At 38.2% G+C, this 13983-nt stretch overlaps 1 protein-coding gene across 4 annotated transcripts in view; it reads right to left on the bottom strand.

The window, feature by feature from the left end:
* Positions 1-4833: 4833 nt before the first annotated feature.
* The window catches only part of ERCC6 (ERCC excision repair 6, chromatin remodeling factor), a 40058-nt gene continuing 30908 nt past the window's right edge, over positions 4834-13983 (bottom strand). For 3 of the 4 annotated variants that reach the window (XM_015866824.3, XM_015866822.3, XM_015866823.3), the window contains 8 exons: positions 13142-13252; positions 12617-12736; positions 11396-11490; positions 9502-9647; positions 8694-9407; positions 7951-8152; positions 7539-7617; positions 4834-7169 (listed from right to left, as the gene is read on the bottom strand). In XM_015866824.3, coding sequence (XP_015722310.2) covers positions 6735-7169; positions 7539-7617; positions 7951-8152; positions 8694-9407; positions 9502-9647; positions 11396-11490; positions 12617-12736; positions 13142-13252 — 1902 coding nt within the window. In that variant the 3' untranslated portion in view covers positions 4834-6734. The remainder of the gene's footprint in view (positions 7170-7538; positions 7618-7950; positions 8153-8693; positions 9408-9501; positions 9648-11395; positions 11491-12616; positions 12737-13141; positions 13253-13983) is intronic. The other variant, XR_014948871.1, reaches the window with a different exon arrangement.

Consider the following 13983-nt stretch of genomic DNA (forward strand, 5'->3'; position numbering starts at 1 on the left):
AACAACATAAAATTATAGGTGGATTCTCCAAAGAATTCTGCACTGGCATTGCTTTTCCTTCTCACTCTCTCAAATGGCTGGATAAACAGCTTGGAGGGTCTGCAGAGTTCAAAATTGCCTGGCTTTCAGGAATAGCTCATGGGTAAGAACAGTGGGGTTCATTTTGTGGCCTATCAAAACCTCATCTTTGATCATACAGCAATTAGTATGGGACAGCAACACTGAAACAGCATAGTTATCTCACTGTATTATTAACTGGCAGAGCAACGTCTACTTGTGAACCTTTGTTGCATGTTTTAGAGCCCTAACAAATTTGGTGTTAAGTGCATGGTCAGTCCTGCTGTTCAGAAACAAAGAGCTCAGCTCCAATTATAGCTCCCCCTTTCCTTTAATTTGTCAGTATTTGTTTCATTTCAGCACAAACCCCTTGAAACTAGTGCGCAGAGCAGGCTGGAAGTTGCTTCTTTCTCAGAGGAGTGGCTTAACTCTTCTCTGTGCACTATCTGTCCAGGTTCCATATTTTCTAGTTTGATGACTCACAGTAATTTCTTCTTTCTGGACAAAGGAGTTGTTTTTTGTTTCCTGAGCACAGTGTGATGCATTGCAGTCTTCATGGTGGGTTTTGCTGGCTGGGAGCAAAAAACCAAAAAACAAACCCCAAAGTATTTCACCTGCTTCATAGCAGCTGCCTTAGAGCCATTTTATAATGAAAAGAGGAACGACCCTTGCATGGGAGGGGTCTGATCTCTCTCTGCTTATAGCATTAGAGGCAGCAAAAAGAAGTCACCAGTGAAAGCTAAGAATTACTAAGGAAAGATTTATCTTCTCAATCTTAGCTAAAGGAACAGGACCTGTATCACATCAGCAATACCACGTGAAATAGGAATGTTGACATCACCCCAGAGCCTAGAATAGCAATCCCATGAGGAGTGGGTAGATGGAGAGAGCCACTGAGTTAGTAAGCGTACATTCAGCATATAGCTTGAATGTTGGAACAGGGAAATTATAAATGGCTTTAAGTAGCAGAGAGGTTTTACCATTTACCTAATATATAAATATCTCTCCCAAGGGAGGGAGAACTCCCAAGTGCAGACTCGCCAGCACATCCTGACTCCAAAGCATGTGCCCTACTCAAGCCCTTCAAAAACTGGACTGTCAGCTTTTTGTACTATAGTTCTGTGCAAACTACAGTTACTGAATTCATGATCTAGACAAGAAGATGCCATATTACCTTCTGTTTTTCCAACTAGGATTCTTTTTACTCTGCAATAATTTCCTGAAGCATTTCCAAAGATGTGAAAAATTTCTTGCCATTCCCCCTAAAGACCGAACCAGTCAGATGGTGGAAAAGAAGGCAATAAAATATCTCATCCAAAGTCTCTGAACAGTTTATAGCAGAATTCAGATCTCCCTGCTCCTACAAAACCAAACAAACAGATTACACCAGGTTTTAAATGATCTCAGTGACTACACTGAGACACTAACTTTATTCCTTCCTAAATTTTCCTGATGGTTTAGTTAATGGATTGGCCAAGAATTGATAAAAGTTTCTACAGGGTCTCTTAACATGTCATCTTTTCATGAACTTAATGTATCATCTAAGAAAGCACAATCACAACCAGCACATGAGGAACTGCATCATGATAGCTCATTCTTCTTATTGAAGTTTATGCATAGGTCACTCCAAAAGCAATGTCTGCTATTTATTTCCATGGAAACTATAACAGTTTTCAACTACAACCACAATGAGTACAATACCGCTATTTGATAGCAATTCTCAGCTACAAAACATTGTCCTTTAACATAGTCACCACCATTAACTGTGCATTTTCACCAGTGCTGAACAAAAGCTTGCATGCCATGCTCATAAAAATCTGCACCAGGGGAGGTGACCCCCTGTTTGGCAGCTGCTATGACAACGTTGTTTCTAGGAAAATGTAGCCTATGTAATCCATCTTTCATTGGCCTGAACAGATGGAAGTCAGAAGGGGCCAAATCTGTACCGTACAGTTGGAGTTTGGGATAGTCTAGACAAGATGGGCAATGTGTTCTGTGGAATCCAAACTGGCGTGGGAACTTGGTGTTATTGTGTTGCAAGAGAAAGGCTGTCTTCTTCTGTAGCTAAACTAGTTTGAGCCTTTAGCTGTCAGCATTGCAATGTAGCAGTCAAAGCTGATTGTCCAGGCTCCAGGAAAACCAGAAGAATCACCCCTTTCCTACCCCAAGACAGTGCATATCACCTTACCTCTTCAGGACTTTGTCTTGAACATTTTCCTAGATGAGGAATTCACATGCTGTTCAATAGATTCTGAAAAACTTGCATATGGTGTTCTTTCAGTTCCTGTATGAGCATCTGTAGGACCCATCTGGAGCAAACTTTGCAATATTCCAGTGTTGCCACCATCATTTCCAACATACTGAAGCTGATATTCAGCTCTCTACAGAGTTACCTGGTTATAATCCTCTGATTTGCACAGATGAGCTGATCGACACACTCTTCACAGTGTGACAGCTGTGCATGGCTGTCTTTCATATCAGTCACCACTGCTGAAACACCTCACCCACTGCCTCACTGTTTGGTCTCCATAGACATTCTTCAACACCTTCTCTATACAGGAGAGAAAACTGCTCAGACTGGTATTGCTAATATTTGGCACTGGAATCACAACAGCATGCAAATGAGGTGCAAACAGAGTATTAATCTACCAATTCTATTATTCATCTACCCAGTTCCTCATCTTAAAAACAGCATTGCTTGATCCTGGAGCAATTTGTTACCATTTTAGAAAAAAAACAACAGTTGAGTTGCTGTTTTCTTTAAGAATGGTTTGTCAGTTGAATTGCAAATGAATTACTCAAACGCTGCATCCCTGTGACAGCTTCCCCTGAAGGACACATCCCATAACAATAACTATCACACTGCTTTTTCTACTTAGGTGACGCCTTCCTGGACATCTTTTTCACTGATGAAGTATAACTTACCTTTTAATGACTACTAAAATCATCGCTCTCACCCATCTCCATGGTTTTTGAACAATGTATCCCAAACTGCATTTGGAGTTCAGGTCAAAAATGGAGCCCACAAGATTAATCTTCCCCAAAACTAAAAAGAAACAATAACAAAAAAAGGTGTAGTAGGCTCTTTTCAGGAACACAAGTTGCCTGTATTTGTCCTTCCCACACAGCAATAAGCACACAGAAATCGGAGAAAGATTAACATTCAGTGACTGTTTCAATCACACACACACAGGATTCCAAATGACACACATTTTATCTCTGATGAAGGCCCAGGTCAGAAGGTGAGGTCCTCGAGGTATGACAATCAGCCCATCAGTGTCAGTGGAGATGGAAAATTCAGACCTACAGACCGAGTGGCTCAGAAAGGAAGTACTGAAGGGTTTTATGAACAAAATTCTGTGAAGCCCTTTGGAAAATTGTGGCTGTCCTGTTGTAGCTTCTTGAAAGGCAGAGATTGCACTATTAGCAAGAACATAAAAATTTGTCAAGTTCAAGCAATTTTGGAAACAAAAGAAGCAATCAAAAGCATACCATGCCACTTGTGTACAAATGGGTATGGGTATAGGTGAATATCATCTGAATCCAGTGCTTCCCAATTTAACAGCCCGATTCTGTACCACTTTACTTGCCAGGATAATGTTTATTAGCTGTAGTAGACTCAGTTCTCACACTGTACCCCACTGAGGCTGAGCCAGAGCACTCATTTATGATATGATCTATAATTCTCTCCATTATTGTAAAGCGCTGTTTCACTCCTACCTATCTATCCATTCAGTGTCTTGCTAACACTTCTTTTGTGGTGGGGCAATCAATCACCTGCAGCAGAATCTCCAGATCAGAATTTAGACATTTAGGTCAGAATTTAGTTCTTACAATAGAGAGCCTTGAACCCACCAACAAACTCAAGTGTTCATCAAAAGGATCAACAAAAGGAGAATAATACTTGGAAGAATATAAAGAAAGAAAAGGATGCAAAAGGGGTATAAAGCACCTTAATAACCAATGCTAGAGCTGCTTCCCAAATATTCACAGCGTGAAACAAAACATTTTTTTTCCTTCTACTTAAGGGCTACATTGTTTCAGGCTGAAATGGCTCTCTTTAATAAGATTTAACTTGATTACAATATCTGTATTTTGATCTTTCCTTCTCTCCTTCCCAATGAGGTAAGAACTGCAAGATAGAAGCATTCCACATAGAGTGAATTTTGTAATCATACACAAAGTAACACCCACACACAGCAGCACTGGATGCTTGGGAAATGGAAAGGGTGAAATAAAAGCTTTTGAAAATATTACATGCCTATAAACTATCTGAAGGTAAATGCACCTGACTGCATAATCATTAGTCAGGAGCTGCTTCGTATCTTCTTTAAAGATATGAAGTGACCTGATTTTACACAGCTGAAGAAACAAAGTCAGATACAGCATCTATGCTGGAATAAGAATAGGATTATTCTTAAATAACTCTTTCACTGTCAAATGTCTCAGACATTCCAGAAGAGCTTTCACTTATAAGTCAGTCTGTAGACCTTTAATCTCACAGATTTATTTTTTTTTTCAGATGAAATACTTTAAAATGTACTGAGTATCATACTAATGTTCATTCAGCCTCATAAACATCCACTAGTACTGAAAAAAACCTAGTTGCTAGGGCACATAATTTGAAGTTGCATGAAAAACAGACTTGTACTTAGAGATCATTAGAACCATTTAGTCACAGAGCTCCACTATACAGGAAACGATGGCTTCCCCACTCCATCCAACCCCCACCTCCCCGACCCCACCCCCCCAGCCCAGAAAGACTTCTAGAACAGATTTTTGTTTCTACTTTTTTAATAAGTCTGTAAAAGCCAAGGATTTATAAAAGCACATGCAGGTCCATTTACATCAACAGATCATCAGTAAGAAGCTCCAAACATTCCTTGGTACAGGAAAAATGTCTTTAAGACTGAAAGTAGTACATAAAACAGGACACTAGAACTGATAGCTAAGGTGACAACAGCAGCTTTGCTGACACATGAATTCCTGGATTGCTCATGGGGCATGGATAGGGATGCATGTTGTGGACAACACCAAAACCTAGTTGAAATACTCTAAAGATTTGAAGAGAACAGTAACATTGTATTGTTTAAACTCCAGAAAAGGGTGTCAGGAAAAGGTGCATTAGGCCTACCTTCAAATGTCATAAGGAAGAAAAGCAGATTCTTTGACAGTCTATCCTCTCCAATGCCAGTCTGCGAAAAGCTAATTGGTTATTGAAACAGTAAAGCACCACTTTTTTGCAAATATCAGCAGACCCTTTAATACAGAATAAAAACAGAAGGAAAAGCCATAGAAAATACCTTAAAGACTACTTTTCTTTAGCATAAAGCAACCCAGTTTGCATTCTTGCTTCACCATTCACCTTCCAGTGTTTGTACCCAAAATAAAGAAAAACAAGTAACTCAGATTTCCCTTTTCTCAATAGCTTAGAGACAGTGAGGATATTAAGTACATCTAATTATCCCTACTTTAAGAGTAACTTGTTGCTGTGAAGATGTGCAAGACTGTCATTTTTCTCTCACAGCCCATCCATTCTTCACCCCAAAATCTCCTTATTTAGCACACCAAAGCTCTAACACAGCACTTGGGTTTGCTACAAATAATCAGATTCTCCCTTCCTGGAAGAAAACAGTTATTAGAATTTATCTGACTGCCAGGAAGACTGAGATTTTCTCCATCCATCTATCTACGGAATAGGCAGGAGCACAAACAGAAGTTATAGGCCATATTATGACTGTGTGAACACATGATTATATTCAGCAAAATACAGTAAAATCTATTCCTCCTCTGACAATCTTGATCCTTGTAAAAGACTATGTGCTAACAGAGAACTGGAAAATTTTCTATACAGAAATCACCAAGAGTGAAACCTACAAATACGTAATGAGATCTGAATTATCAGTCCACAGCCTGTAACAAACACAGCAGTAACTGTTATCTCACTGGTAAGAAGTACTACACTGAGCAACTGCCCATGGTGGGACTGCCCATGGACTACAACTGAATCAGTGATTATAGGGTAAATTAGTTTTCCATAATCCAATCAGTTTTTCATGAATATCAACTGTCAGGCTTTTTATTTTTGTGATTAAACCTCTGTGGAAATAGATTATTTTCCAAGTTAAGCAGTAATGTAAGTAACACTGCATTTGTTAGATGCTAGCAACAATGAAAGCAGAAACATTAAAAGCAAATTCTCACTACTAATGAAAGCTTCTTAGTGATTTCAGTACTCTCATCAGTGCAAGTGAATCTCTCATGCCGATCACAAACTTTTTTTTGATGTTACACTGTGTGCTCAGTGACCACTTAAGTAACATACAGAAAACTGAGAGAAATTCTTGGAATTTCACAGAAATCAAATAAACACCCACGGCAACATCCATGGCTCTTACTATAGTAAAAAGTCAGCACATATTCTTCACCCCAACATTTCTTTTAAAGAAAAGGTGATACTTTGTATTGCTTCACCTATGAGGTAGGTAGCACTCCCATACAAATAGTTTAAATTGGAAATGAAGCCAGCACTAAGCCTGCAATGAGTGCTGCATCACTGTCTGTTCAAGTCATTTATTAAATCACAAACACAAATCCCTCATGTCAAAAGATAAGTAGTAAGTCTTTGACAGCAGACTGTTGGCCAAGTGCAAACCAGTGCCTTCTCGTGACAGAGGTCAGCGGAACTCTGGCTTCAGCCTCCAGACACCTTCACCATTTGGGTTTCTATGAAAGCTGCAGAGATTGCGGAGGAGTTCTCTAAAGACACAAGTTTGTGCCACAGGCAGTTTGGACTCAAACTCCTGCAGTATTTCCTGAGTACTAGCCTCACCGTCCACACGGGCCTGGAACGCAATAAAGTTCCGCACATCCACCAGCAATTCATCATATTCTGTTGAGCCTGGGGCTGGAGCTGGTGCTTGGTTAAGATTCTCATCTCCCTCATTCCCTGTCCTTTGTGGTAAAATAAGGTGGTTTCTTGCCCTCATCTTAGCTAATAAGGATGAAGAATCTAATACGCTAGATGATGATTCTCCAGTTTCTGATTTTCCGTCAAAGTGCCCATTGGAACTATTCTTCTTCACATTTTCTTTCTTCATCGTATCTGCGTCCTACGAATAAACATATAGACCATGTATAAAGACAGAATCTTTAACAAAATCTGCTTGCCGTTTAGACTTAAATCATATGTGAGCACATTTGTAATATACAATAAAGAGCCAGTATGCTTTAGTCTCAACTTGAATATACACTTTAGAACTGAGGAAGTGAAAGAAAAGCACTGCTGATCTTGAGACAGACAAGTGGTAAACGCTGCAGTTTGATGTATCTGACTAGACAAGGTGCTGCATCAAAAAAATGAAAATTTCTTGGGTGAATGAAAATTCTAGAAGTCTACATAATCATATGAAGAATAGCTATGGGAGTATAAATCAGTACGAAAAGATACTAAAAGATAAATACTGTCTTGTCTTTCTTACCTTGCACTTTTTGACAGGTGATGCACAAGTGGAATGTGAAGAAAGCAGCATAGGGTTTCTTTTTTGACCAAACCGACTCCTAAACATGCAGAAGAATTAATTCCATGAGAAATCTCTCTCAAAATACTTTTGCCAAAGCCAGTGACTGGGTTTGCATTCTAGGATTCTTAAGAATGCTCTACCAACCTCCCTGTACTGTACAACAGTAATGTTTTTTTTTATCCTTCAGAAAGGAATACTTTCTAGCCTCAAAATATGTCGTTTCGTTCTATTAAATATTTAAAAAAATAAGAAACATATTGAAACAAATGAAAAATATGTTACTGCAAATACTGGGTATAAAAATAAATAACCCACACCATTTTAAGGAACTCTTCTATTTATCAATAAGCAGCATGAGAAACAAACTTACTTTACTCTTGATGGTGCACCTGAAAGACCACTCATGCCCGTCCATGTTGGCACACCAGAAGCAGCTCCTAAGCATCGCTGTCGAGAGACTTTTAAGGCTCTTAGTGCATCCTGGGCCACTCTGTTTGCTTCTGCTTCTACCAGCACATAATCCGCACTGGAAGCTTCCATAATGGCATCGTGCTTCATTACACTGTGCACCCCTAGCAAACAGAGCACACAAGAAAAGCTGAAGGAGGACACCTATTAATTGAAATGGTAACCTTAAGTGAATGCCACAATCTTTTTTTTTCCCCTCTCATTTTCAGATCGATTACATTCAGCACTTCAGCACAGTCATTTCTAGTAAGAAGAGATCCCCCTTCTATCAGTTGAGCAATCAATTTGACTGTAAACCACATTTGATGTGCAGATGAGGTCATTATTTACAAAAGACTTTGCAATTATGTGGTTAAATTGATCACTTATATTGTTACAGACAGGACAAACAGAAGTGGAACTCCTGCCTAAATGAAGGCTGGTTACATACTTATTTCCAAAATGAACACTGTACTACTTTCATATCCTAAGGAGTTTCTGGAAGGCAACCAGCACACTCCTACCTGAGCAATTTCAGTAACGAACATTTTAACATGTCATGACAGTAACAGACTAGATAAACTGCTCTTTGTCATTTGCATAAGCTTTGCACACATCTATTTAAATAGTCTGTCACTGCTGTACAAATCCAATAACAAAAATTACCTGTTTTCTTGAAGAGTTTCTCCAAGACATAATCATCATTTTTCTTTGGGTCTAACTCCTTCTCTTCACTGTCCTCCTTCCTGTAGCGCTTTTGTTTCACCAGGTGAGGAATACGCTCCCCTTCAAACTTGGCATCTTTGTGATGCTTCTTCTTAGACTTCTCTTTATGGCTGTCATGTGATTGCATATCCACTCTGTGCTTTGTTTTTGAGGTACATTTATAATGATTATTATCCACTTGCACATCCCCTGTTTTATCAACCTGCTTTTCCTGAGAGTCAGCTGCACCACAAAGAAGGCCAAAATCTCCCTCAACATTTTCATTAGCCACTTCATGTTCTTCCTTAGTCACCGTGGTGTTCTCTGAAGACTCTGTATCACCATGCAATGGTTGGGACAGAGATATATCAGCTCTTTCCAAGCTTTCTTGCTTGCTTTTATTCAATGAATTCATATTAGTAGCAGTTTGTGCATTATCTTTTGCATAGCCCTTTTGGTCAAAAGTTTCCAAATTTCCTTTGGCTTCCTCACCGGTCTCTGTTGCTTTAGAAGAATTTACCACATGGCTGGATAAGTGGGAACCAGATGACTTGCTGTACTTTGGTGAGCTGCTTTTCTTTAGATGGAGACCACCTTTCAAAGCGTCATCATCAGCTGACCTTTCAAGTTTCCGTTTCAGTTGATGTTTGGGGACTTGAACATCTGAACCTGTACCTGAGGGATGAATAAACTTAGTATCAATTTATCAAACACTTCAAACATTATTATTTTTTTTTTCTATTAAAAGTATTAGGAAAAAAAAGTGTACCTGCAAAAATTGCACTTGTTTCTGTCCCCTGAGACACATCTGGGCTGCTCAGAGTAAATAGCTCATAAAGATCATTGGATTTGAAAAAGCGCCTTTGCTTAGGGTCTTTCAGCACTCTGTTTGTTAAAAACTGCTTGAAGATTTGTCTAAAACCAAACAAACAAACCAAAAGTAATTTATGCAGGAAACAACGTCTAGTTATGTTTAAGTACTGACTACAGTACTTAAGCACAAATGTTACCCTGCAGAATGATTAAACAGTGGGAAGATGATGCTAGTTTCCAAAAGACAATCTTGAGTTGGTAACTTTCAAACAACCAACTAAATTGTTAAACATAGTGATTTACTGTTTAACAACAATCCCATAGCACAACAGGTAACCACTATCCTGAAATGTCCTGTGAGGCATCCGTTAGCTTAGCAGTGAATAACATCACAGCTAGGATTTTTACTTTTTTTGTCCATTAAAATTGAAAAGTTCATATATATAGCAATCAGAAAGCTGCTTAACATGATCATGTTTTTCATTTCAAATGTCATTTTTTAGAGTTGAAGGAATTAAAGGCAGCAGGGTAGCTCACAGCCTACTGGTGAGGACTGGATGGCAATCAGCAAAAAGAGAAAACTATTGGGTTTGAGAGGAAGAAAGTCTACTGGTATTTGTAGATCTACTTTTATGCCACGTTTATACAACATAATTTTGTGATTGTCATAAGCATTATTATTAAATATTAAATGTGCTATCAAAAATACATCGCAAATAGAAATGGGAATCAGTTCTAAAGAAGTATTGTCATCATCATTTTGGCTCTGCTGGCATTAAACAAGGACAGCATTTTAAAAAAATACGTAAATGTCAAAACTATATTCAAACAGCAGCATCAAGTACTGCAGTGCACCCATCAGAAGATTTCTGGAGTTTTAAGGAATTAACAGCTTCAAAGCTTTCTGCATGGGACGACCATTTATTTGCAGAGAGGAAAACATAAGGCAAGAAGAAAAAGACAAATTGCTTAAAGCATGAAGTCTATTGCACTGCTCTGGAGATAAAATAGATTTCTGATGGCTGTCCTGACCCTTGGAGCCCACTTCCTTGATGTGGTCACTGTTGTTCAAACACATACATGCCAGAGGGATGCAAGCCAACCAACAGTGGATGCTTTGTATCAGTGTGGTAAAGCATTAAAAAAAAATAAATGCACTCAGTAAGTGCTGGTATTTCATTATTTAGCGCTTTCCATTCATTCATCTGCATTTTAAAGGAGAATATTCCTGTTCTAAATAGCAATACCTAGCAAGAAGAATCCCACGCATGTTGTTCACTTGAAATTCATGTGAGTGAAGTTAACTACTGAGAAAGCTGAATGGGAAAGCAAACAAAACGATTTCATTATTCAGAAATGCAAGCACTTTAAAACTCCAGCTATGTTTTGGAATAAATGGCATGAATAAATGGCAGTTCTTGGGATTTAATTATTGAATTTTGGAACAATTTGGGAATAAAATAAAATTAGGCTTGAAGCACAGCAAATATATATGTTCATATAACATTTATCTTTACACATTCTGAGGATAAAAAAGCTTGTTGATTTCAAATTGCACCTCAGACATGTCAAGTTTCATCTTCTGAATAAGCAGCCCGTTTTCTGTGCTAAGGCTTATATTCTTCCTTACAGTGAATTCTTTGTACACTGGACACAGCTGCTAAAGCAAAGTGAAGTACGTTTAGCATGTGGATTTTACAGCTAGAGCTACACATGCCTGTCATGGTGAAGGCTGGGGGTTGCGTTCCATGTGAGCACACCCTCAGGTGTGTTACTGTTAGACAGTCTCAGGTTTCCTGCAAACATTTTCTCGAGCATAGGACTATATTCATAGAATCATTTTGACTGACCTGTGGTATATCTTCTCTTCAATAGTACCTGCAGTGAGAAGTCTGTACACAGTCACTTGTTTCTTTTGACCTATTCTCCAAGCACGCTCACGAGCCTGGAACACAAGGTTTGGTTACCAAACATTAGCCTTCTAGATGTGTTTGACAAGGAGCTATCAATACCAGTCTATCAGACCTAGTTTGGACATTTAACAAACAGCTGTATCGTTGTAGTATTTCTACAGCATTAGGACAACTAACTCAGAAGTAGAGGAAAACAATTTAAAAAGTGTATTGCTATGAGATATGGTTTAGTGGTTTGTTGTAGCAACGGTAATGGGAGTATGGTTGGACTAGATGGTCTTGTAGGTCCTTTCAAACCTTGTCACTCTATGATTCTATGGTGCATACGTAGAAAGACAAGAATCCAATTGTAACAAGAAGCCTATGCAAAATCTCAAAGTATAAATTAGTATCTTAAAATCAGAACTCATACGTGGGGTAAATACTTTAAATAGACTTGTTCTGAAACAAAGTTATTTCAGAAGTCATCTTTAATAAAAAAATTTCCTTTAAAATATTCTCATTTTTCTAAACTGATAACTTTCATTAAGAGCTCTCAAAACAAGCACTAAAACAGACCTGTCTTGACCTGAATACTTGCAGATCTCAGAGCTATTCAGGATTTCTTTCAATGAGAAACAATTTATTCCTCTTAAACACGTAAGCCCCAAATAACATTAAGGGATCTGTTAACCCAGAGTCTCATCATAAAAAGCTGCTTCTCTTAAAGACAGAGCAACTTATGACCAATGAAAAAGTCAAATTAAGCAAAACTTTTCTCCTTTTCTCACTCTGCATTGCCACCATGAACAGTCATGTCTGTTCAATGGCTGAACAGCTGCACTCTTCCTTGCAAAACATCTACTATGTTTATTTATTAGGGAAAAAAAAAACAAACAAGCCATTTCAACTGTTTGTTTTGCTACACTGATTATATGAGTCCACAATATTGAAGAGTGGTAACATGTAACAATATAAAAGGGATGTGGTGGGAACCACTGATAATAGCTTTTCCAAAAGAGCAATCATAATATGGAACTGTCCCCTAATTGACCATTGCTGGCAACAACAACTTAGGAAAGAGCAACATAGTGCTTTAATGCCAAGGAGACAGACCTCATTCTATCTTCAGCTTTATTTCAATGTAGCTGCTGAACAGAATGCAGTGAACAAACTCACCTGTGTGTCTGTACTGGGATTCCAGTCAGGATCATAAATAATAACCCGGTCAGCACCAGTCAAGTTAACTCCAATACCACCAACACGAGTTGTCAGAAGAAAAATAAATATGGATTTGTCCTGTAACACAGAACAGAACTTACTAAAGAAAGATTTATCCAAGAACAAGACCATTTTTGTTATGTCCTGCATTCTTCTATTACTATTGTTTGCAAAGATCCTTTGCAATTTCCTTGTTTATCTAAATATCACTTTTGTCTAATACAAGTAGTTTGATCTAAATTTCCTTTACTGTTGCCCAATAAACTTACTTTTCCTTTTCAATGTTTTTTTTTTTTCTTAGCAGAAAATTTACATTAAAACCATGATGACGTTTTCCCCCTCACACTAAGAAAGTGTTTTCATTTGAACTTACCAAATGCAAAATATTTAAAAACGGACAAAAAAATGAATACCAGTAGTTCAAGCTAAGCTCAGGCACCATACTCAATAATAGGCATCAGCGTATGGGATCAAACATCTCACCTCATTGTATCTTGTTATAAGTGGTTGTCTGGATGCTATTGTTGTAGTACCATCCATCCTGAGGTAGGAATAGTTTCTTTCTCTAACAAAGACTTCAAGGATCTGCAGCATCTGTTGTGATAGGAAAAAAAAAAAAAAAAAGAAATCCAAATGTGAAGACTAAACAAGCATCTGATTGAGTTGTGAGAATTTCTGGTATTAAATGCAATACCAGCCAAACAAACAAGAAAGAAAACCAACAATTTGTAATCTTAAGTTAGCAGAAAATTCATTAACTTATTGTAATTGTAGTAAACTAAAGAATAGTTATTTCATAGCTGAATGCAAGACCAGAACATTTGTGCTTGGTGTGGGAAACCATAAGCAGTGATCTCAAGCCAATTTAACCAGGTAAGTGGTTCAGATTCCAGGCAATCCACAGAAGACAAAATAAGGAATATATAGAGAAAAGGAATGGCTGTGCTTCTGGCCCAAAGCACACAATTCTCAGGATTAAATGTTAACAGACTACCAGTTTGATCCTGAAATTATGCCGAAGGGACAACAGATACATTATCACTACTTCAGCCTGGCACTGTATGGTTACAACTAATAGAAGCTTTGACTCAGTATCTTAAACTTGGGCAACAGCTGCCACAACACTGTCCTTGCAGTAAAGCTTGTGAGCGATGAAGCTGGTCTTCAATTATTCCAACATCAGACTTTCCCCCCCCCCCCCTAATAACATGTTAGCTTCAAAAGAAGGTCACCAAAACCAACTGCTGTAAATTACAAGTCTTGTCAGGACTAACACACTTTTCAGTTTTACTAATAAAAAGCCAAAAAGCGATGAGCTCGTCTTA

Source organism: Coturnix japonica, chromosome 8 (assembly GCF_054131305.1).
Source record: "Coturnix japonica strain WE chromosome 8, WE-NBRP24, whole genome shotgun sequence".
In the NCBI taxonomy this organism is placed as follows: domain Eukaryota; kingdom Metazoa; phylum Chordata; class Aves; order Galliformes; family Phasianidae; genus Coturnix; species Coturnix japonica.